Genomic DNA, 26,499 nt, shown 5'->3' with positions numbered 1-26,499 from the left:
TTTTCAAACTGTGTTTTGCAATGTCTGTTTCTGCCCCCTTCCACCCTCCCCAAATGTATTTTATGAGCCGGCCGGTGATGACGCATGCCTGTAATCCAGCAACTCTTAAACGCGAGGGTTGGTGGATTGCGCAAATGCTGTGAAACTCTCATCCCGCATGCGGTCGAGGCCTAACAGGCAACAACAACAAAAAGGTGAACTCCACTTGCTCCATCAGGATGGGATAGCGTGTTGCTCCCTCGCCCCACGCAACTCGAACGCGTGGGTTCTCTCCGGGCGCTCAGGTTTCCTCCCACATGTAAATCGGTCATTTATTTGGCCGCTTAAGATATTCATATATTGAGGGCAGCAAAGCTTGGGCAGTTGTTGGCTGCAGCCTTTCCGCTCGTCTGCGGTTCCTCCTCGCGCCACTGAGTCGTTCTCCGTCTTCGAGAGCGAGCGAAAACTATACGGCGGTTACGGCGCGCTACAAGGTGACATTATTTTATAGTTGAGACTCAGATATTCATCGTTGAGTCCATCGGATGGGATTTGTTAGCAGATGAGACGTGAGTAAGACCCTTTTTTTTGCATTTTTCTGAATTTATTAAAATAACTTAGGAATAAAATATGCTTGTGACTATTACATATTTCAAAATATTTTAATTACACGTCATTTTTTCCATTTATTACAATAACATTTTTTTCAGTTTATTATAAAAGAAAACAATTCTTATATCTCTATGCAAAATAATCGGGGCGTGGGAGGGGGTGGGGTTAAACATTTCAAAACTTAAGTAAAAAGCTTCTGTAAATATTCTCAGTCTTTATCATTATATATGCAGTTGTATATAAAGGTCATTAATTTTTTTTGAATTTTTTTTTTAAATCAAGTTAATAATTTTACGATATACACACCGTGATTTACTACATCCTAACAAAAAATACTACAACTAAAAATAGTCTTCTTTAATGAAGGAAAACGAATAAGAGTAGGTCAATGCTCGTCCCATGCTGTTGACACTTTAGGCTAATTCTTAATTCCATATCAGCAGTAGAAAATAATCTATTGGCTCCTGTCGCAAACGTGAAGTTCCATACAGAATATGCCCACACACAGTGCTATGCTACGAGTAGCTACGTTACTAATACTGTTTGGAGACATTACATTGACTAAACAACAACAACAGCAGACATGTATTTCTGTTTTAAAAAAAAATCTCGTAATTTTAGCTTTACGGCAGTGTGGTAAAACAACAGTAACAACTGTGTAGTGTTTGCATGCCCTATTTATATAATATACATGTCACAATATAGTTATACGTATATACATATATACAACTGGGTCTGTACAGTTACATACATATGGAGTCTGGCGCTGTTGGGCGAAAGTGCAAAACCGCTAAATTAATGAGTCAATAGCCATAGCCATTCACTTAAAGGGATCGTAATTAATTTTTTTCTGAAATCTGTCAAAGCAGTGTTCATAGTTAATGTAGGGGGTGATCCGTTGATAGCCACCCCACTGATTTCCAATGACAGGTGACGAAATTTAATCGCAGCAGGCAATCGAATATTGTGACATTGATGGCTTCCTATTCGGCAGACAGGGTGTTAACATATTGAAAGCGTGTAATTGAGATTTGGTGGGTGAAGTGTAGGGGCTTTGACGTAAAACGTTTGATCTTCAACTTATCCCTGTTCTTTTAGTGGGGGCACATGTTAATGAGCGGGTCTCGGTGTATCGCCTGTTTAAATCCCAATAGCCTTAACGATACCCTTAGGGTTAGGGGACTGATTGAGTTGTGATTGTGGCAGTCCGTTGCAAAGAAACCCGGTTGATTTCTCGTAACGCGTTTTCATTCATCAACCGACAGATGGTTGCTTCATAGACCCCCAATGAAAGTGAGGGGGGTTTGTTTTAATAGCTGTGCGTACATGTGAATGGAATGTGGATCAAACACGTGGGACCTAAGCCTTACAGAAAAACGTACAAAATTCACCGATTATTTGCGTCCATTAGCTAGTTTACATTTTCTGCGTCCAACTGACGGGCTTTCCGGTGTGATGTTTTCTCTCAATGAGCGTTGTTGCGATAATTGAAAGTTATTTTTTTAAAATATCTATTCTGGATTTTTGTAAAAAATAATATTCCCCAAAAATCGTAGCCTACGAGTTGTGAACAGGATAAAAAAAGGTGTGTTGTTTATACAGGCTGATTCGTTTATAGATATCCCACTGATTTGTATTTGATGGCCCTTTGCGATCCCGACAGGTCATTGAATCCATAATACAGGTTTTTTTTTTAATCGCGTAAATATATAAACGTGGCTTCGCTCTCCAACACATCGGTGTGCTTTACTAGTAACGAATTGGCACGTTCTGTTTACGTGACAACCCTTACTAGTTGGCTGTGTCGGGTGGTGGTGGGTTTTAACGACACATTTATATATTTACGCGATGTAACCCCAAAAAAACCTGTATTATGGATGATATTGGTCACGAAAGCCTGCGTGTTAAACAAGTAATTGACTACTGAATTACGAAAGCTGTGTTGGACAACAGTGTACCAGCAGTGTCGTCGCAAGATTATTAATAGGCTTTAGCCATTCTGGCAATAAAACAGTTGTGTTAAGATGTTCAGACGCCAAACAGAAACCTTTTTGCAAGCAATCATGGCTGCATTAACCACACATACTTGTGGTGAACATGCAAACGAAAACATGCTCTGGTAATATTTGGCATTGTCTTTGAAACGGATTGGTCTACACCAGAGACAGCCTTCCTTGGGGCCTAGTCTCAACCAGTGTTAGACCAGAGGACGCCAAAAGGCCTTTTGCATGTTTTTTGTTGGCATGTTCACCACAAGAACCGTGTGTGGTTAAAGCAGACACGATTCCTTGCAAAATGTTTCTGTTTGGTGCTTGAACATCTTACAACCTGTTTTATCGCCAGAAAGGGTAAAACCTATTCTTATTCTTTGATCCTGGCAAGAAAGGCCCCATGTTTTAGCAAGTCTGTTGCGATTGATGGGAGACGTGTACAAGTTTCGGGTGCATCTTTCCATCTGGGGAATCCCTTATTTACTTTCAGGAATACTGTCGCAGTATTATTTTAACGGTTGTGCTTAAATTCGCTTTACCATCGCCACACTTTGCCCCCCTTTACAGCGGTGAACGTGGGATGGAGGGATCGAGGGCTGGAGGGAGAGGGGAGAGAGGTGGGAATCTTGGCGCAGAGGTGGTGGAGGAGGCGGGCGGGCGGGGGGTTGGGGTCTCGGGGAGGAGTCAGGTGGCCCAGGAGATGGCCGCGCTGTGCTCCTTGGCCTTGAGCCTGAGCGCCGCGATGCTCGACGTCTTGCGCTCCGTCTCGGGGTGCAGCTCGAAGCCGTTGATGGCCGCCGCGGCCGCGGCCGCCGCCCCGAGGGCGGGCCCCGAGAAGAGGCCGTTCATGCCGGCGGCCTGGCCCAGGTGGTGCGGGTGGTGGGGCGCGTGGTGCGCGTGGTGGTGCGGCGCGTGGTGGTGGGGCGCGTGGCCCGTCTGCTGCGGTGCGACGCCCATGAAGCCCGACATGCCGCCGTGGGCGTGCGCGCCCATGCACGAGGGCGGCATGGCCTCGTGCGACATGACGCACGACGACATGGGCGGCGTGCCGCTGTTGTTGCCCCACGACGTGTTCTGGATCTGCTGAAAGAGAGGAGAGGGGAGGGCGGGGGGAAAGATGGCACGCGCCCGGTTAGCGCCGCAGGATTGCGACCGGCGTGGTTCTGCGTTCGCATCGGGACGATTTGGGCGGCTCGGCTTCTCCGCAAATGCGTTTCGTCTACGCATGTGGCGCAAAATTAGTGGTCATGATTTATTGTTTTATAGGCTGATAAACGTGCACGTACCGTCACGATTTCTCTGATCTGCTGATTTTTACATCTGATTCATGTGCCGAGAACTAGACTCTGCACCTGGAGTAACCGAGGCTCTGAATGTGCTGCACCGTGACTATGGAATGCCCTCTCACCTGCGGTTAGACATGCTTGCCATGTTGAGGTCTTCTCTAAAGATTTGCCTGTCTTGCCTGGCCTACACTTCCCATATATGACCAGTGGACTCTGCACTTTGTAGTATTTCTATTTCCTAACTTTGTGGATGGCTCACTGAGATCCCTGGATGAATTGTGTCTGATAAATGTAAATGATTATTATTAATGTATATTCATAAGATATTTTACCCGAATAATCCTTTGAAATGGAACATGTCATTTGCAGGGGTGACCACGGTTATTATTATTTTGGTTGTGTAAAAATAATAAAAAAAATAGCCAATTCGTGGTAAGTCAACAGTGGATGACTGTTTGATTTCATCTACTTTTCCACGACTTTATCCGAATTGCGCCGTGCCCCGAGGCCGTGAGTCTATTTACAACGATCGCAGAGCAGTGCCGTCACAGAGAGTCGAGCGATCTCCGGTCAGCGCAGTCGGGGGGGGGGGGGGCAGCACTTTCCAACCCGCTGTGCCACTGACAGCACTGTTCGCCACGTGACACTCAAACCGATATTTTAATCCTCAGGAGCTGGAATTTAGCCACACGAAATGCGGAGCCAAATTTAACGAGGTGGATGTTTGTTGTTGTTGTTGTTTTCTAGATTTGAAGCTTTCGTGACTGCAAGGATTCATATTCTTAGGTTTTTTCGGTAAAGTCACGTAGGTAAAAAACATTAAAAATGAAATAAAAATCACGACGTTTCGGAGGCAACACAAGCTTCCGTCTTCAGGTGGTACCGTCACAGCCACGAAAGCTGTATCAAGTTGTTGTTGTTGTTGCTGCTGCGTGTGTGTGCAGTCACTGGCGACTTGATTTGAGAACATCGACTCGATACACTTGAGAACCCAGTTTCATCTCGGGTGGTTTCCAGGAAACATGAGCAAGCAGAGGAAACCCAAGCGTGTATGTATGAGGGAATCTCTAACACATTGCCACATATTGTTCGGCGAATTAATTGCGTTACTGCAACTGCTGGCCGCTACATTGTTTGATGTAGTAGCCAGTAAAGTCACTAAGCCTGGCCTCAAAAGCACCACAAAGGAAAATAATGGCGTCACCGAAATAAAAATAATTTTAAAACTCCAATTTGTGTAAAGCTTCTGCCCGTGGTTTGGCTTCCAATTGGAGCAGTCTACTTGCAGGTGTGAAGTTAGGCTTTTGCTTGGCAAAGAGGAAAAGTAACCATGTTCTGACGTTAAAGATTAACTCATGTTTGAGCGCAGTTTTCCCCTCAAGAAGGGGTATTTTCTACGAGGCATAACTCAACTGGGCTTGTGGAAGACTGCCGTTCGTGGGCGGGACTGATGACGAAGTGACAACCAAAGGAGGGATTTGTCCGAGGTTAAGCAATAATCTTGTCGTGTGCAGGCACTTAGATTAACTACACTGGTCAACAACAAAAATAAAAAAAATTCTGGCCTGGACTTTTGCAGCTGTTTTAGACTAATTTCAGGGTGCTGATTCCAAATCTGATCTCAGATTTTCTCTATCACATCTCATTTTATGCTATCGGCATACCAAATTTTCATTTATTTTACCCGAAATTAACTCTGTCACTTATGATTGCAAGTTGTTGCGAGTCAGTGACTGCTTTCGTGTTAAAGTATGGTGCTGTATTTTTAGGATAGTGTGTTTATAATATCATTTTATGTAGATATCCACATTTATTTAATATTTTTCTTCTGCAGTTTTTATTGAAAATGCAATATTTGACATCTCAAAAACCTGATGTGATAGACAAAAACTGATGGCAGATTTGGAATCAGCACCCCGAAATTACATTAAAACCGTTGGAATACCTTATGCCAGAAAAGTGTGTTCACCAGTGTTATTAAACACGTGACCAGAGTAGGGTGTCCTTGAATTGTGCTATTTCATCGCAAGACTGAGAGATGGTGGCAGCTTCGGGAGACGTTCATTCAACGGTGAATTTATCCACGCAGTTGATTTTATCGCATAGGGACCCATCAACTTCAACATGATCCCCCAGTGGCTTTGAATAAAATAATTGATTGATTGGATTTAGCTTACATAACATTAGCTTATTACGGTATTTTTATATTGGCGTGAGAAAAGTAATTAACATCCTCCAAACATATTTTGTTGACGCTTTAAGGGGCTGTGAAGCAAAAGAAAAAGTCTGCCAACGTAAACATTTTAACTTGAAAACGTTATGATTATTGACTTTTTTTCGTATGCAATGATAGCCCAATCCACGTGTTGCCCATTGGTGCAGATCTGAACATCGTTCCGTAGATCTCTGGCAGGAATTCAAATTCTATTACTCGCGTCGATCATGTCAGTTGTAATTGCTCTTGGTCGACGGCTGCACAAATACCGTACTTTATTCATGTATACAAATACAATATGTTGAACAGAGGAGTGTATGTTACGTATATTCACGCAGTATTGAGAGAGCCAATCAAAGTAGCTTTTGTACAAGATCTGCCATTTCCTATCCACTGCTGGATGAAGGCCCCCCTCCCCCCATCCCAGGCCATAGCCTGCTGGGTAGACAGACGCGGCGAGGGTTGAAAAATCTCTGCATGGCAGGCCGGGCACATGAAACGTCACCAGTAGTTACAGATGAATGGAGAGAGAGAGAGAAAAAAAAAGGCCAACCCAAAAAGGGAATCAGTCTTACTTAAGTTACAAATTCGCTAAATCAAATACATTCCTAAAAAAAAGACGTAAAAATGACTCTTGCACAAAAAGTTGAAGTAACAGGGATGCGTTGCGTTGTTTTACTCCTAGTCAGGTGAGAACCCATTTGGATGGAACATATTTTTAGCAAGGCAGAATAATGATGTACAGGTCACAGAGGCAGCAAATGAGTAATATATAGCACTGCTGTGCATAATACTTTAGTGAGATTAATTACCAATTCCTTACCTTAGAAATTAGCCGCCAGCAAAAGAAAAGTGAGAACTGGTGCTGCCAAACCATGTGCACATACGGTGTGCATCTGTCCCTTATTTGTAACGTTTAAAGATTGTTTAACGTATTCATTTACAGCACTTTGGTAATCCACTGTTAGATTAAGACCTCAATACTCCTCTCGATCATGGGCGGTTTTGTCCATACTTCACCACGCTGGTCAATGCGGGTTGATAAAGTGTGGGGACCCAGAATCTGTTCAGATATCACTTCTCATCAATGCTGACCGTGGCCCAGAATAACACTCGCTGGGTTCAATATGCGGTGTGCTAACTGCAGCGCCACCACTCCACCCCCCCGCTCTCCCTCCGCCGTTGATATAATATTCAATGTAACAACAGCCCACAATGTGTGCCACTTGCAACACGTTTTCATTTACACATTATAGGACTTGTATTTCAGCCCAATAATTACGCTCGTTTATTAAAGCCGAAACCTGAGCTGTTGAATCTGCAAAAGTGATAATTGTGAAGGAGCCCTCGTAACTTAAACCTCTTGACCATAAATATCTCTCGACATGTGCCTCTCGAGCCGGGAGGGGGAGGCGTCAGTTTTTGTAGGTGGCATTTAATTTAATTTGACATTGCCGCGCATTCAGACACTGTATTTCCGACAGACCTGTTCTTCACCTGAGGACGGCTGCTTGCGTTGTGGCCGAAACGTCGTGAGAATTGTATTTCATTATGCTTTATTTTTGTTATTTTATTATTTCCCTTCTACGTGACTTTACCGAAAGAACCAAGAAGATTGCCACGCTGCTAAGCCCGTATCACGTCCACGTGGACTGGGCTGGCGACTTGAAGTTGTCGAACATCCTTATTCCGCAGATTAAAATTAGAACGGCCTGCTCATATTGTTGGCAAGAACAAATGCCACCGCTGTTGCCGCTAATGTCACCGTGTTCAGAACAGTTACCAATTTAGTTCCTCTTGCACGCGCGGTATTCCGTATGAGGTTGACGGGCAGGCTGCTTGACATTTAACAATGGTTTTCATTTACACACGCGGCCTCTATCCGTTACTCGCGATGACAGCCAAGAGATATTTGAATCTGGAGTGCGCCTGAAACCCTTTCACGCTGTGAAGACAACGGGCCAAGTTTCTCTTCGGGTTTTAAACGGCGCACACGTGAGATGTAAAGACTGTATTTTTTTATGTGCGAAGGCAAGGCACTTTGCAAACTCTCCGGCAGTGTTTTTGTAAAATATCAAAATATGTGGCTGCCTCTATCTTGATTTAATAATCGCACGATTGGTTGATTGATTCAGAGAAGTATGAAGAACGCCAGTGAAACAGTTGTAGCATCGGCGCTGAGCTGCAGACCTCTTTGGGAGATGGCCACTGAAGATATGTGAGCAATGTTGACCCTTGCGAATCTGACTTTGAGGCATATGCATAATGTTTGAATGCAGGAATGGGGGCACCTTTCCTACAGAGTATTATATTTCAAAGGATGTAGCGTGTCGTTCATGACTGCCTTAAAACCTGTTAATCATAGCCATAAAAGGACACATGCTTAGATTTGCGCCTTTTGGCGTCATCTGGTCGAACACCATATGAGAATAGGCTCTAAAGAAAGCTGTCTCTGGTGTTTCAAGGACAATGCATAAATTATCAGAGTATTTCGATTTAAAGCTTTTGTGACTGCAGAGTATTGTTTTTTGTTTGCATTTGACTGCAAGTATTGTGGTTAATGTAAACATGATTCCTTGCAAAAAGGTGTCAGTTTTGTTGCCAGAAAAAAAAGGGGGAAACAGGGGAAAAACCCTATTAGTATGCTTAGATTTGTTATTATAAGGCATAGGTGCAGCCCTGCAAATGCTTGCCCACACTACTGCTTCTTCACCTGAGGACGGCTGCTTGCGTTGTGGCCGAAACGTCGTGAGAATTATTTTATTATGTTGTATTTTTTATTATTTGATTATTTCCATTCTACGTGACTTTACCGAAAGAACCAAGAAGATGAATACCAGTGATGTACTCATGCATATTGCTCAGTGCCACGCCGGGAGATAGAAACGATGCTGCAACCTCTGCATCTTGCGGGTCTGTTGCGCTAAACCATGACACATCGTGTGGCAGCGTCCCTGCTTGGATTGTGTATTTCTGGTGTATAAAAGCAACTTTCTGTCGCTTGCTGGGCTCTGGATACGAAGCTGGATTTGTTGGTGCTTGGAGAGCCATGCACGCTGGTAATTTAGTGCCCTTCGCCAGCACTAAGAGTAAACATATTTACGAGATCCCATATATTTCTATGATGTATTTGAACATTTATTCGCCCAGAATGTCACGACATTCTTCAGGGTTTATTTGTGGGAAACTTTTTTTTAAATATTCTTTTGGCAAAAAAACAAAACCCGTCCGGGAGATGCTGAACAAACCGTGAAGCCATCGCAAAGAGTACACGGGCCCCAAATGTGGAATTTCTGAGATACGCAGGGGACAAGTTGAAGCCTTACTCTTTTCAATCTCCATGCCTCTTGCCCATTCCCAGTGCCTTCGAAGAGCCGGCTTGTGCACGCGTGGGCCTCCCAAACAAAAAAAAACGAACATTTAATTTTATCCCTTGGCAGTTGTGTGTCTATTCCGAATTCCTGCCCGCTCCACGCTTGCCAGCCGCCGCGGCCGCGTTTCAAGCGATGGCATTTTCAGCTTGCGATTGCCTGATAGGCAGAGCCAAACAATGCCCCCCCCCCCCCCTTGGATGTCTATGGATTGTTCCCGACTGGGAATGTGGAAAGAATGAAAGAAGGGGGGTTGGGGAGTCGGGTGACGCTCCCGTTGCCGATATGCAATCAACAGCACGTAACGCAGAACTGCCCGTTGCACGTGAGGGAGTAAGTATTGTCATCGTCATTATTACTATACAGTTAGTATCATTCAAAAATGGAAATAAGTCTGCTCTCGGTTGTATTCCAACGTAACGTATTTCACAGTAAACGTACGTGCCTGTTGACCAAGTTTCTTAAATCAGTTGAACACGTCGCAGGCTTTCGTGACTAATATCCATAAGAGGTTTTTTTTGGGTCAGATCGCGTAAACATCTAAATGTGTCGTTAAAACCCGCCACCACCCGACACAGCCAACTAGTAAGGGTTGTCAAGTAAACAGAACATGCCACTAGTACAGCACCCCGGTGTGTTGGAGAGCCAAGCCACAACATTCACAATCTGAGTATTTCTGATTCCACTTCAGCAATGATCTCATCGACAGGGATTGTACGTGGGGCAACAGCAAAGTTAAGACATTTAGACAGGACTGAAACCATATTGCTGGATAATCCAACATTCGTCATGTTGATCGCCGTTTTGTTTATAATATGTTAAATGTTTTAAATAACTCTGTCGACCCAGCAGTATTAACGGGTGCAACGCAGTCGATCACCAAATCGTGTTGGGGTGCGGTAAAGTGTGGCTACTCCCACCCCTTGCACGACGCCATTTTGGAAGAGTGTGACCCTTCCTCTAGCATTGGCATGAGTAAGACATTGCAGGTCTGCACTTTTACCTTCTATTCATGATTGTATTTGGTAGTGTGACATTCAACATATTACTCTCACCTGATTATCATCATCATCATCATCTGTTATTTGTACTGCGCCTCTCATGCAGTGAATTTCGAAGTGCCGGAACAAAGTGGTATTTGAAATAATTACTAGCTTAGGAAATGGCCTAATATGATGCTCAGAATGAATACAGCTTAAACAATATGCACAACAACCTAAAATAATTCAATTTGACTCGAGTTATCATGTTTCCTTTAACCTTGGTTTTTTTTATTCCATAGTGGTTTTATAATTACATGGAACTGCAGCATCTAGTGGCATATTTTATACTAAATAAATGATTGCTGTTTTGTAACAAACGTGTGTATGCTGGATAGATTTACTGAGACCATTGATCTAATTAACTTAGAGATAAATATTAAGATTCCAAAGTAATCACTGTGCTTATTTTCAAGCAAGTACATTGGCATTGGTGCATGGTGATCTATGCTTACAAACATTGCGATAATTTTTGTTTACATTAATATTTAGCATTTACTGTACTGCAGATTGCATGTTTTGGTGTACTAATGATAACAATAGACAATAATCAAAGCTCTATCAATTCACTTGTGGATGAAAACCTCTCCACGACGTGTTCGTCATGGCAGTTAGGTTGACCGTAGTTCACCACTGTGATGGTTAGTGAAGATGAGAAGCTAGTGACCTGTTCGGATATCACCCGCCACCGGTGTTAGCGCGGTGCGCTAACCACTGCGCCACTGCTCCCTTGATTTGATATTTTAAAAAAAGGTGAAGGTGCAGCCCTGCTATTGCGTGCTCACGTCACTGCGGCAGAAGGGCCTCCACTAAAGGGAGCTGCAGAGATTCCATCCAGAGGGTTACTTTGGCCTGCTCTTACCAAACTCATTTAGGCTGCTGAGGCTTAGGGATTTCATTAGGCTCCCCATTGTTCCCGCTGGGGCACCTTTGATACGTGCTTCAATCAACAGATGTGCTACCGGGAGGCTGTGGATTATAACCGCTGACTTCTGGCTAAGTGGCGAGTAAGCGCATCGCATGGCCTGAAGTGAAATAGCCGGCTTGCCATTGTGTGGACATTGGAAGGCTTGTACTCAATTAATGTTGTCATTGGACTCAAAATGGATACACCAGACACTGGATGTAAGCACACCGTATTTAAGCACGGTTCTGATATTAGCAACACACACATTCGGTGGGGCAAGTTAAAGGGCGACTTCTGATACAAGCACACTTCGTTTCAAACAAGGAAAGAAAAGACCGTGTGAACAGTACTCAGCATCTGTGCGTTATGCAAAAATAACTATCGGCGTTTCCTGAACAAGTGCATTGTGGTCCTCCTGCCTTAGGTCACCATCAGTATAAATGTGAGTAAATGTCCCCGACTGACAGCAGCAGTGATAAACAACCGTGGACCGATTCCTAACCTCAACTTGTCTATCTGAAAGCTTCAGGGCGTCACTTATGACTCCATTCTCCCCTTGTGAAATGTAATTGACTCTGACCTAACAGTGTTGTGCAATTGTTATAATGGGAGTACTGTGGGTTGAGGTGGATCCAGAAACTTCCCAGCCAGGAGGGGAGGCATTTCCAATTCTGTAAGCTTTTTTTTAAGTGCAGCTCGAAAGTGAATCATAATAATAACGTCACTATATTTGATCTGGTATAGATGAATAAAATGCCAATTTTCAGCGTCGGAATGAGGGTTGGTGGGGGCTGTCAACCCATCGCCCCCTCCCCCATTAGATGTGTCACTGTCAGAGATGGCGACGGCTTGGATGCCTTCATCCAGCAGTGGATTGATTATGGATGCTGATGGTGATAGTGTATTCAATACTTTGACTGTACATCCAATGCGTCCTTGTATTCTTTAAATTATGGCTCAAATAAGTCACTGGCGAGCTACAATTGCACGCTTTCAGTCCGCCCAACGACCTTGTTTCTCTTCTACATGCATCTTATAGTTTTTACCCCTTTAAAATATCCCCAGCTCTCCACGACAGGAAGAACAAAGCAACATGAACATAATTAAGACATTTCCTTCAACAACAATATAAGACGAGCATGGATACAAAGTTGAGTTTCATTTGTTTGACCTACGCCAAACGTCATATGTATAAACATTGCTTACTATCAGCTTCAGAATATTTAAGACTGGAGGAATCCGATGAGCCATGAAGCTCTTTTTTTCACCGATGTCCAGTCGCCCCTGTCAACCCATCCGGTTTACCGGTATTCTTGTACAGGGAAATCGAGATTTCAGGTCCATACGGCGTACAGCCGTTTCAATACGGGAAAAATTATAATATTTGTGTCTATTTGTTTGTGTTTCTCCCTTGTGATGGGAATTTGTAGGATGAACGTTGAGATGTATAAGGGCACGAGGTGACCAATAAGGTCTGAATTGGTCTGTGATAAAGTAGGCACTGCTAAGGGTATGAGTGCCGGAGTACAGAGAATGCCCTCAAAGATGTGTTGTCAAAAGTCTGGCGTGCTACGAATGTATTATGATCCAAAATTGGATCATCAGAGAGAAAGAGGTCGTGGGTCAAGGTAAATACGTATGGGTGTCACAACGCTCACTCACGTAAGAGTTGTTGCTAGGGATTACGTCATCACTCCCACTGCACCAGCCAATCACCTGCCGGAGACACATACCCCGCATGTAACTTGGCCGCAATGACACCACTCACGCTACGCGGCTGACATGACATCATCACCCGGTGTGCTTCAACTCGTCTTTAGTGTTGCTCATGTTGTTAATTATTGCGTTATGTTATTCTTTATTATCAGTTACAATCGACTTACGAGTGGTCCGGACCACTCCATTCGCACGGTTTGGCTACGTACGATGCGGAGGAAGTTCAACGTACCTGTCAACCCCTTATCAGTGCTTACCTTATTACGGACCATTTCAGATCTTATTGGTCATTTTCTGCATCACAACGTCAAACAATTGCAAGTCCTAATTTAGTAAATTAATTTTTTGTTTGTTATTGTTGGTGTAATGATGCATCGATTAAAGTCACCGACACACGCGTGGAATCGTGCGTCTACGTATCGATGTGTGAATCAATTCGTTTACGTCGTATGAGTGGGTTAATGGGAGGCCCGCAGTCAACAGATGCCACTGCATTCACAAGATCGTGACCGTGAATCATGATGATACATTATGTGGAGGGGCTTGACAGTCATGAAGATTGTTGCCCTGAGCTAAACCGATAAAACAAACTGTGATCATACAAATAATTCCAGTGAGTTCATGGTGTCGGCCAAGTCACTGATGAATGCCCAAAACAAACCCCATCGCGTTCAAATTAGTCCTGCCCTTAATTTGGCTAAATTCCATCTCCCTTTCACCGTCACGTGATGAACAATACCCTCATTTGTTGAGCATGTGGACAAAGTTCTGCCCCTCTACTGCGTGGACTAGAGGTCACCGTGAAGGGATCGCAGCGGTAGCTCTGTGATATCCACTTCCACGGGCCTTTCTCTGACGCGAAGGATTGGGTTGCTCTGCGAGAGATTCGAAGAGATTGTCCGTCTCATGGCGCGGGCGGCGATAGCGCAATTTGAATAACACTGGGCGAAAATGACAAACATTGCATATGTATTTTGGTTTAAAGCTTTCGTGACTGCAGGGATTCATATTCTTGGTTCTTTCGGTAAAGTCACGTAGAAGGGAAACAATAAAATAGTAAAAATATAAAACAATAATATTCTCACGACGTTTCGAAAAAAAGGCCACTTTTTTCAAATGTTCTTGCTGTGGTTTTCACACCTGATGATGATTGCTTGTGTTGCAATAGAAACGTCGTGAGAATTGTATTGTTTTATATTTTTATTGTTTCCCTTCTACGTGACTTTACCGAAATAACTAATAATATTGCATATACAATCATAGTATTGTCCCATTTTGTATAAAAACACACAATCTACTATTCTTAATTATGGATCGAAAAGGATTACACTTTTTTGGTATCCATCACCTTCATATGACCACCCAATATATCTTCTATTGTTACACATACAGTACCAACCTCTCGTTTCAGGCTGAGCCAACTACAGGAGATATCTGACCGTGGGCAAAGACACCAATTTTTCATATAGCAATGCGTGCGGGTTTTGCGACGTGACCGAAACCCACTACATATTGGGTTCCATGAGATTTGAGTACGGCACACTCGGCCTTCTATCGGCCCCTAAAATCCACACGGCCCAGCCACCACCACCTTCGGATAGAACAAAAACCGAAGGAAAAGATCATGATCTTGCAAAGCTGCGCTTTACTGTTTCTGCTCGTGACGACGATCGTAATTATCATCATGGTTATTCCGCGTCGTAAATCGAAGGGAGATTTCCGCGGCGAGCGGACGCCGTTGTCGGGAGACGGAGCGCTGCGAGCCTCTTGGTGGTAGCGACGTTTCGGCCACCCCCCCTCTTCCCCGGTGGGACTCGGACCATGGCACCTGGTTGGTCGCGGCGAGGAGTAGAGGCCCTGGCTTAACCCCCCCACCGCCCCAAGCCAAACACGAAGCGCTTCGCTGGATTGGCGACACGCCTTGCCACCCCCTGGCCTTTTTAATCGCGCACAAGGGATGTCTTGTTTCGCGAGCAGAAACACGACCGTGGATTAGGGGGGGTTATGGCGCTGGGCTCCAGTTCCTCCTCGCAGTGCGTTGCAGCTCTCCCCCCCAACCCTCACCCCATCCGCCACTCAACCCCCCGCCCCCAACCCCTGTAATATTTCTTGACTTCTCAAATTGACGCCAGCTGTCTTTGTACGTACGTATGCTGAACTTCTTTCGCACCGTACGGAGCCAACCGCGCTTAAGAGGAGGTGCCAATGTATGTGCACGTGCAACCCCTTTTGTCTATTCACTGCTGGGTGAGGGCAGTCCCCACGCCCTTGCCATTGGGAGCTTGCCCACGTACGGTTGTTTTTGGATTGTTCATGTGTTTTTGTTGTTGTTGTTGTGGCTGTAACCAGGCATCTGCGGTCCTCATCGAAAATTTGCATTTATTGCCCACTGGGTTTTTAGCTGTGCCAAAAATAAAACCTAAACCTTAGAAAAAAACGTGGTGCGGATCACGCGGGTTTGTTTGACCGTAGTTTGACTGTGCTCGACGATGTGGGAGCAATAGATGCTGGAACATAGTACAGTACAACAATATATCTTGCTGCACTGCCTTCTTGCTGACAACAGCCCCGTAGCAGCCTACAACACCGTGATCATCCGTGGTGGTGGTGGTGGTCGTCTGCCCATCCAAACACATGTCTAGCCTCAACTCTACTTAGCGTCAGAGATCCGACAAGATCAGGGACATTGCAGGTGCTTTGCTCATTGGCAAATGGCCTTTAAGGGGTTACATTGAGAGGGTAATTGAGTGGCGTAGGGAGGAAATGTCCCTCTGTCTTTCAATCGTGTGAATCACGCTCCCCCCCCCCCCCACATTCCTCAGCACAGCTAATTTGTGAGTGGGTGCAGCTAAATTACGTGTCAATGACAGTGGTGGCGATACAATACGTTTGAACGGAAGACAATCGTCTGCCAAGGAGAAAGTCTGGTATCTCTAGGTTTTTTTCTAAATTTGTGTATCTATTTATGCAGTACATTTCACGAGAAGGGTTGGAGTGGTGGTGCAGCGGTTAGCGCCCTAAGCTTGATCCTCAGGCACTGCTGATATCAGTGGCAAGCGATTTCTGAACGTTTGCTGGATGCCCCAACCTCACATTTATCTTCACCAACTCGAACTGACCAGTGTGGTGAAGTATGATCAAACGGACTAAGGGGGCCTTGATCCAGCAGTGGCTTAACAAATACTGTCACTCACCTGGCTCAGCCTGGCTCAGCTCAGCCAGGTGTGTGGGATATTTAAAGTCGGCAGCTGTGGAGCCGCACTACGTGGTGGTCAGCAGAGGGCAGTGAAGGTAAGTCCAGTGTTGTACTGTGTCTCTATGCTCCAACGCATCCCAGCTCCCCGTCTGCACCAGGGCTGACATTTTTCACTCGATATTTTTCAAGACACTGCCAGGCTGACTTGGAGTAGGGATTATCGGCATAAGGCACTACCACTAGAGTACAAGGAATGCACATCCATATTAACCATATGTTATTGTACCCTATATTACAAGACTCGTATGAACAGGTTTATAAAAAGTAGTGTCATGGGCACAACACAAGGTGAGATGGTTATGGCGTGCCAATATCATTTACGGACTGTTATAGCTGATACTAAGCACCAATTCTAATTCTACACGTAAAAGACAAAGATCCCCTGTAAAGCCATCAACAGACTGTTAGTGCAAACACTGTTAGAGAGGAGCTCCAATGAAGGCTGGCACTTCACACTAAGGGGTGGGTGGCTAACACCACGCCCGGCCGCCTTTGTCTCCCCAGTGGCAATGTTTACACACCATTATCAGGTACTCATTTGAGGCTGAGTCGACCTAGAGAGGAGTTCCAGGACCGATTCAGATAATCGTCACTGGTGTTGGACGAGACCGCTCCCGAGAAACACAGCAAATACAAATATTCCCACCCCCCCCCCCCCCCCACTCGTATAACCGTAAGATACTTTTTTTGGGGGGGCAAGTGATTCGCACGGACAGTCTTTCGTTCTGCGGCAGCACAGCGTTGTGTTGAGGGACGCCCTGTACCTGTGCGTGGCCGTAGTTGTCGGCTCTGGGCATGACCGGCAGCTCGTAGGCGGCCGCAAAGTGGTTCCTCACTTGCTGCATCTGTCCGAACCGTTCTCTCTTGCGCCATTTCGCACGGCGGTTCTGGAACCAGACCTGATGTATTGGCGGGGGAGATAGAGAGAGAGGAGAGAGAGGAGAGAGTGGGAGAGACAAAGCAAAGAGAGAGAAAAGGAAAAGGACAGAGATAGAGCGACATGGACAAATGGTTATACAAGGTCCTGGAATTCAACAACTGCACACAAAGGGTAGAATTTAATTGTGAAGTGCGTTCTTCAGATTTTTTAAATCAAAGTTTAGCATTTCTTCAGCGCTGCTTTTGTGTTTAGTTTGTTGTCCTTCCCCAGCACCTCCGAGTAGCACGGTTGGCTACGTACGGTGCGAAGAAGGTTCTACATAGATATAATGTGTTTATTAATTTGATCATTTTAAACCGGGATCTATTTGCTGCTAGATGAAGGCCTCCCCAAACCGACACAATGTAACTATTCATCCAGAACTTGCGCACGAGCCGATTTCATCGCTCCATCTCCACAGTGGAATGGTCACTATGAGACCTCCTTTACCAGTGGCAAAATACAGTTATAGGTTTTTACCCTTTAAATGGTGGCAAAATATACTACTATATTTGGTGGCAAAATATACTACTATCTTTTGCCACTGGTAAAGGAGTTATCATAGTGTAAATGCTTACCCCGAGCTCTCAATACTCTGATAGTGCGCTGTCTTTGAGTTGTACGCCTTTTGGCGTCATCTGGTCCAACACCAATGGAGACTAGGCTCTAAGAAAAGCTGTCTCGGGTGTGGACCAATCAACTTCAAGGACAGTGCATATCATTATCAGAGTTGCTTCTTTTTGTTTGCATTTTGACTGCTTGTGTTGTGGTTATTGCAAACATGATGCCTTGTATAAAGGTGTCAGTTTTTGTACCAGTTGAAAGGGTAAAAACCTACTAACAGTGGAATGGTCATTTAGCGCAACCCCCACTCTGGGCTGCCACTCCATCAACCACAGGCCATCATCCCAATCTGCTTGTCTTTCACAGTCAATATATCATGTATTTTACTTTACACACGTCCCCTACTCTGTGTGTTCCTCTTCCCACCTCGCAGTGAAATTAAAAGCATCCATCTCCACGTGCTTCTTTGCACACCATTCAGCTTTTGTTCCGCCCGCTTTGTCAATGTCTTTGTTTCTGATTCACGTGATAATTATTACACATTCTGAACGTGTATTGCATGTGGGGAGGTCTTCATCTAGCTGTTGATTAACAATGATAAAAGTTATTATTAATACTATTGATTATTACTTTATTTGAATGTATTTGAACTATGTATGATATACGGTATTGTTGCAACGTAGTTAACTAACATCTCCATTGTTTGGCTGAATTTTAAGAACCATGTAAATGTGTTTTATTTTTGCAAAATCAGGATTCATATTTACACGCATTGTCAAATATATACTGCGTTGCAGGGCTGGATTTAAAAAAAGTAAATACATTTCTGCACATAGTTCAGGCTTACCAAAAGTGTCGACTTCTTTGTTGAAATGTAAGCATAGTTTTAATATAAGCTACAGTGACCAAAAGCAGAAACAAAATACTTTTGTTTACAAACACTGAAGGCGTGAGTGATGGACCTTGACACGATCTCAATAGTTTGATGGAGTAGTGGCACAGCAGTTAGCGCACTGCACCATGCACCTTGCAGCCTGAGCCATGGATAACATCAGCAGTGAGTAGCAATACCTGAACCGTATTCTTTGGGTCTTTCGGTAAAGTCACTTAGATACGTTTAAATTAATTAAAATAAAATCAAATTACGTTTCGATCGTCATCCTCCTGATGACGATCACCGTCGTAGTTTTTGTGTTTATTTTTTATTAATTTGAACCTATCTACGCGACTTTACCGAAAGACCCAAAGAATATGAATTCCTGCAGTCACGAAAGCTTTAAGTCAATATCTGAACCGGTTTGGGTCCACTCATCCACTTCAGTGTGGTGAAGTATGGTCAATCAATGCAATGTGGGGCGGCCTTCATGAAGCAGTCGAAAAACAAATATCTCAACGATATTATTCATTGTTACGTGAGCCTACGGTATCGTTCGCAGCAGTGTTACTAAAGTGTCACTGTCTACCAACGATACAAACCTGTAGCAAATATAACTGATAAACCTTCGATACAAATGGCATCACGTTGTTTACGTGAATTCTGCTCACGGCCAACACCGGTGGCAATTATCTGAACCGGTCCTGGGCCTCCCCTAGGTTGACTCAACCTCAGATGAGTACCTGGTGCGATGTGTAAACCACCCACCCCCTCGTGTGCCGTGGCGGCCTTCAAAGTTGTTCGCGAACAGCACTTGCCCCAACAGTCTGTTAAAGGCTATACCGGGGGGGGGTCTTTGTCTTTGTTATGTTTTTGTTTAATAAGTGATGCGTTTGGTAATAGTCCATGTTGTATCAACATACGTGTGGACTGTGCCTGTATAAATATTATATTTAAGGTACCATTGGCCCTGTGAGCTTTATGCGTGTGCACCGCACAATCGAGTGCCGGGAATCGCAGTCGACAGCATGTGTTTCAGTCGCGATTCAGCCGTTTGTATTTCTACAAAGTAGCAAACAAAACATAACATTTCGACCTTAAAAGGAAAACGTATGTATGTTGAACTTCTTTCGCACCGTACGCAGACAACCGTGCTAATTAAGAGGTGTGGGGAAATGACAACAAAATAACAATAGGTGACGTTTCAGTCAATTCACCTGTTTGATTCAATCTCTCCGACCCTCCCTATGTCCTGTGAAGGACCATTGCCTGAAACGTCGCCTGCGGTATTCGTTTCCTTTTAATGGCCAAAGTGTTATTGACGAATGAGTTCTTTTGTGTTTCGTTGTCCGTGCTTGTGCACCACTGCCAACTCAAGTCAGCAGCCACGGCGGCATCACCAGACAATGCGCAATTCCAGTGCCGGATTAAGCTCGTGCGGGGCCTGGAGCAAATGTTATACTGGTAGGAACCTCCTGGTTACACCAGCCCACAGGGGATTATTGTGTCCGTCCGTCCGTCCGTCTGTCGTGCATCCAAAAATGGGAGGGGTGGGGCTGGGTGGATAGGGGAGGGTGGGGAGGGTGGGGCTGGGTGGGGGGTGGGGCTGGTGGGGCTGAGTGAGGAGAGGCTGGTCACCTCGTGGTGCCCTTATAAAACTCAACGTTTAACCTACTCACGCCGGCTTGTGCCCGCCCTCACAGTCGGCCATATTTGCGGAATACACCACGCCGTCGTTGACCCTGGTCATTGACCGAGCAACCCAACGTTCCTACCAGCTCCGTCCGCAGGAATGTGTTAAAGGGGCCCAAATAAATAATACATATTTTTCAAAAACACATAAATATTACAATTCTTTTTTTTACTTGCATAGTAAAGTAATTTTATTTTTCATTTGCTATACAGCCAGATAATAAGATAAATCGCTAACCTTAAACACCCATTCGTTCATAAAGGTTGAAGGCATTATAGTACTATAGTAATAGAGCAAGTGCAGAATCACTGAACCGGAATTGATAGCTTGAAAGCATTTAGCGCGGGGCCCTTGAAAGTGCGGGGCCCGTAGCTACTACATATGTAGTAACTACATACGTAGTTACTACATATGTAGTAGCTACTACATGTGTAGCTACTTTTGCTACGAGGATAATCCGGCACTGCACAAATGCAATGAGTCCGCTCCGCACACATTCAACGCAGCCTTCAGCTGTCAGCCGTGTCTCTGTCGTGCCAGCAATATGAACGCGTATTCGTATAATAATAATCATGATAATACGTTTTGATCATCATCATCAGAATCAGTAGCAGCCGTGATCAATCCACGGCTGGATGAAGATCTCCAACCAAGGCGTCCCCACCTCTCACAGTCCGTCAAACGCACGTGGCCCACGAAACCGACCACGCACGCGCGAGCTGATCGCGGGGATCTTCGATCAAAAGGGGTTTGCTGCGCAATATCATCGCCTTGCGTTGTGCAACCCTCGCCGCTGTCGATGGTAGCACGCACCGTTGTTATTGCAACGCGTGGTTGTGCTATTGCAGCCTTTGGGGCAATGCGGCGCTGAATGTTGGCCTCCTGGTGCACCGTGTAATTCACACTGGGTCGTTGTTGTTGTTGTTGCTGTTGGAGCTATACGAGCTCGACGTTACCACGCCGGTCAGTGCGAGTTGATGATGAAGGGGGCGTCGGGTTACCCAGGATTGGTTCAGAACATCACTTGGCCCACTGATTTTTGGCGGTGGCCAGGAATCGAACCCAATTCGTTACAAATATTTGAACAAAATACGCGCGCACACACAAATAATCACCAACATACATTGCATCTCATTCCGATGTGTACTATGCGTATATGATGAGAATGCACTTAAACACAAGTGCATTGAATGTTAGTTAACTATTATTATATTTCGATTTAAAGCTTTCGTGACTGCAGGGATTCATCTTCTTGGTTCTTTCGGTAAAGTCACGTAGAAGGGAAGTAATAAAATAATAAAAATAAAACATAATACAATTTTAAACATAATACGATTTTATTATGTTTTATTTTTATTATTTTATTACTTCCCTTCTACGTGACTTTACCGAAAGAACCAAGAAGATATTATTATATTATTTGGGTCTTTCGGTAAAGCCACGTAGATAAAAAAATATATATAAAATATTATTATATTGCATACAACAATAAGTGTACATGCACAGGAGTTAATCAATTCGGACAATTGCACCTGCACGTGTAGCGTAACAGTTTGCCCGCTGCGCCGTAAACCCAGCGACCCGAGTTAGGTGCTCGCTAACAGCACTTGCCCCAACAGCCTGTGAAGGCTATAAGGGGGATCTTTGTCTTTGTATACATTACGAGTAGCCAGCAGCAAGATGTTGCCCGCATTCCGTCAACTTTGGCGTCACACTCCACCGGTGTCGAACCACTGTTGGGTCACTTATCGGGTGGGAAGGTGTCTCGAGACGCCGAAGAGACGTGGAACTCGAGGCTGACCGCCTTCTCAGCGAAACCGATCATCCTCCGACCTCGTGCAATTGGCGAGGTCCAAATTAGACAATTTCACTCTTTGTCGACTTGCAATCACGACAGACATAGGCACGACTATATCTGTGCTAAATGTCAATCCTGCAGCCATTCCAGAACAATATATCAGTCGTTGTGGTCTATCTATACGAGATACGCGTTTGTGTGCGTGTGCGTTCCAGACGGAGCACCGGTTAGCGCACTTGCGCTACGAACCCGGCTACTCCGAGTTCGACTCCCGCTCATGGTCAACACCAGTGACGATTCTCTGAACCGATCCTTAGATCGACTCAGCCTCAAATGAGTCCCTGGTGCGCTGTGTAACAACATCGCCACTGGGGAGACAAAGGCGGCCGGGCGTGGTGCTGGCCACCCACCCCCTCGTGTGCCGTGCCGACCTTCATAGGTGCTGCTCGCTAACAGCACTTGCCCCAACAGCCTATTGCAGGCCATACAGATGGCATGTTGTCCGTTAAGAAGAAAAGTAGTTGGACTCTGGCAGGATTCGTCGCTGGAAGGGATGACGGCCGGCGAATCGAGACAAACACCGGAGTGGCAGGCCAAGGAGGCAGAGAGGACCTCCCTTGTGGAGATGGAGCCGTGAAATGAGCTCGTGTACGGAGGTTATACCGCGCACTGTTTGTTACATTGCAGCTTGGGGAACCCTTCATCCGTCTTGGATGACGACGAAAATAAAGTTTGATGTGCTCTAACCCCCCCCTCCTCCCCCACCCCTCACCCAGCCCCCCATCTCCCCCACCCCTCACTCAGCCCCCCCCCCCTCCCCAACATCTCTTCCCTCTCCCTCTATCGCTCTTACCCAACTCTCATAACCCGATACACAAGCCCCATTTAAGAAAAACAAAAAAAAAGTAGCCTGGATACGTCCCTCAACATAAACACGGCGGTATCACGCCAAGTTACGTAACCGATCATTATAATGACCGTGGTGGAATCCACACGCATCTGTGATCTACACACACACACGTGCACGCACTCATGTCGATAACGCCGTGTGTGAATCACAGTATGCTAACAAATGACTCCGACAAAGCAAAGCCTCAATTGAGTCTCAAGACTCCCTTTCTCGGGAGCGCCCTGCTAAGGTCTGACGTGCGCTCTGTATACGTTTCGTGTATGTGGTGTGTGTGTGTGACTTCAGACTTTAGCAGGATGCTACGTTGCGATGTTTGTGGCCACTCGCCATCATTGAGCTCTTTGACTTCGTTTGGAAGGAATCACCTCGGAGGGAAATCCACGGCATGCGAAGGAGATGACGCTCACTCAAGCACTCCACTCGAATGGATTGAATCATCGCTGCTGCACTCAAATAATATCCTATTCACCTCGAAGCCCCAATGGGTTTGAAAGTTCCACAGATCTCGGATGTGATCCACCAATCCTCGTCACCGAGTTCCAACAGTTCACACCGCCGAATTGTGAAATATTGGAACGTTGAAATGCATGTCGCCTAATAATACAAGAACTATATATACCAAAACAGAATATCAATTGTACTCGTGTGTGAGATGTGTTTGCAAGTAATGTCCATGCTTTTAATATATATACAAGGACAATTGTATATATACAAGGACAAAGACCACCCGTATCACATTTGAGAAACTGTTGGGGCAAGTGCTGTTAGCGAGCACCTACGAAGGCCGGCACAGCACACGAGGGGGTGGGTGGCCAGCACCACGCAAAGCCGCCTTTGTCTCCCTCGTGGCGATGTTTGCACATCGCACCAGGTACTAAGTTGAGGCTAAATCGACCTCGAGGAGGCTCAGGACGGGTTCAGACAACCGTCATCGGTGTTGACCGTGAGCACGAATCAAACTTGGGTGACCGGATTCGTAGCGCAGCGTGCTAACCACTACACTACATCTCTCCACTGCTATACACACACACGCACGCGTACCCATCTACACACGCGTACCATTATTTACTGCAGTAATAGCCCTTTGCAGAGACTGGTCGCAGTCGTGGAAATTTAATTTCCACCCCTGGCCTAGACGCAGTCAGCAGACACGAGACACTTTGACTTAATATGATCACAATTCTTCTTGGTTCTTTCGGTAAAGTCACGTAGAAGGGAAGTAATAAAATAATAAAAATAAAACATTATAAAATAATTCTCACGACGTTTCTGTTCTGTTATTATGTTTTATTTTTATTATTTTATTATTTCCATTCTACGTGACTTTACCGAAAGAACCAAGAAGATGAATCCCTGCAGTCACGAAAGCTTTAAATCGATACATTACCATCACCATGCTGTTATCTGTGAATGACATCGTATAATTGGAAGGCCACATTGACGAAATAATTTCCAGACGATATTGGAAAATCTTTTTGACTCATCCGCAAATGGAGGATACGTTAAAAATGCGCTATAATAATACTCATTCCATAACCTGGCAACCTTAGTTCGAGTTCTGTCCGTGAAAGAACGTCAGTGGCGAGCAATATTAAAACCATGAGTCATGCTTCCTCTCATTCACCAACCCGCACTGGTCGGCGTGGTGAAGTATGGTCCAACAACAACCGCGATTTTGGCCGCTAAAACGTGCCCAGCAGTGGAATGACAAAGTCTCGTGGTTTGTTGTTGCTGTTATGACCATGTGACATCTGGTCGAACACCATATGAGACTAGGCTCTAAAGAAAGCTGTCTCTGGTGTGGACCAATCAGTTTCAAAGACAATGCATAAATGATCAGAGTATTGTTTTTTGTTTGCATTTGACTGCAAGTATTGTGGTTAATGTAAGCATGATTCCTTGCAAAAGGTGTCAGTTTTTGTTGCCAGAAAAAAGGGGAAAACCCCTATTAGTATATTTTGGTACTGGCAAAGGAGGTCCCATGGTGTGGCTGCTCACCCCGAGCTCTCATTACTCTGATAGTGCGCTGTCTTTGAACTGTGCGTCTTTTGGCGTCATCTGGTCGAACACCATATGAGACTAGGCTCTAAAGAAAGCTGTCTCTGGTGTGGACCAATCAGTTTCAAAGACAATGCATAAATGATCAGAGTATTGTTTTTTGTTTGCATTTGACTGCAAGTATTGTGGTTAATATAAGCATGATTCCTTGCAAAAAGTGTCAGTTTTTGTTGCCAGAAAAAAGGGGAAACCCCCTATTAGTACATGTGACATTTGTTTACCGTGCTGCCTTATATTATTATTACACTTGCAGGGTCTTGGGATTTGCCAGCAGATTGGGTTTGCCGGCGTTCATCCAGAGCGTCGGATTGACCATTAAACCGACGATACTACGACTAATGACGACGAATGCAACCTTTAGAGCGGTACCAATAATAGCCCATCACCGTTTATAACACCGCAGATCACCGAGTGGGACAACTGGAAAATCCTTTTACGCATAATCTGGCGCGTATAAGACGCGACCTAGACGGTTTGCGTTCCACCTCCCGCGGGCTCCGCCGCTTGTATGGCCTTGCCGAATCTGCCAAGAAAAACAAAAGCGGCCCGGTCTAATACTGGAGACGATCACTTTACACTCGGACAGCTGAATTGCAGCCGACTTTCATTTGCACCAAATTCCGGGGGACGGCGCCGACATGAAAATTAGCAGAGTCTACGCAGCGTCAGCCCCAGATATGTGTGGCTCGTGATAGAGGCTCGCTTGTGTATATGCGTGCATGCGTGTGCGCACGTGTGTGTGTGTGCGCACGTGTGTGTGTGTGCGCTCATTATACAGTTTGCATGCGCGCGCGTGTGTACGTATGTATGAGCGGTGGTGTAGCGGTTAGCGCGCTGAGCTACGAACGCGGCGACCCGGGTTCGATTCCCACTCACGGCCAACACCAGTGACGAATTAGTATCTACGGCGGTGCGTAAACATTAGCCCTGGAGAGATAAAGGCGGCCGGGCGTGGAGCTGGCTAACCCACCCCATCGTGCCGTGCCCGTCTTCATAAGTGCTGCTCTTTAGCAGCCTGTGATAGGCTGTCGGGACAAGTGCTGTCATTGACCACGATGGTCAGTACAACAGACGCATACAAGCACAGTACAACAATTCATGTCCATAGACTGTCATGTGACAGCCGATTTGTGGTCATCCATATAAAAGCAATATCTCGGCTCAACACTGCTTAGTTTTCTCTAGGATTTGTCGAGATTGCACACATCGGGTGATTTGGGCATATGGCATACGTGTCGTAAGTAGTATGAGATGGCATCTAGGAGTGTGAATTGTATAACTGCGGTATTTAAATTCATAGAGAATGCAAA

At 45.2% G+C, this 26,499-nt stretch overlaps 1 protein-coding gene across 2 annotated transcripts in view; it reads right to left on the bottom strand.

The window, feature by feature from the left end:
• Nucleotides 1–2,943: 2,943 nt before the first annotated feature.
• The window catches only part of ALX4 (ALX homeobox 4), a 50,646-nt gene continuing 27,090 nt past the window's right edge, over nucleotides 2,944–26,499 (bottom strand). The window contains exons 3-5 of one of the 2 annotated variants that reach the window (XM_078863450.1): nucleotides 17,138–17,272; nucleotides 13,064–13,117; nucleotides 2,944–3,662 (exon numbers count right to left, since the gene is read on the bottom strand). In XM_078863450.1, coding sequence (XP_078719576.1) covers nucleotides 3,267–3,662; nucleotides 13,064–13,117; nucleotides 17,138–17,272 — 585 coding nt within the window. In that variant the 3' untranslated portion in view covers nucleotides 2,944–3,266. Of the gene's footprint in view, nucleotides 3,666–13,063; nucleotides 13,118–17,137; nucleotides 17,273–26,499 lie in introns of both variants that reach the window. The other variant, XM_078863451.1, reaches the window with a different exon arrangement.

Source organism: Lampetra fluviatilis, chromosome 16 (assembly GCF_964198595.1).
Source record: "Lampetra fluviatilis chromosome 16, kcLamFluv1.1, whole genome shotgun sequence".
In the NCBI taxonomy this organism is placed as follows: Eukaryota; Metazoa; Chordata; class Hyperoartia; order Petromyzontiformes; family Petromyzontidae; genus Lampetra; species Lampetra fluviatilis.
This window is presented reverse-complemented; position numbering and strand designations above follow the sequence as displayed.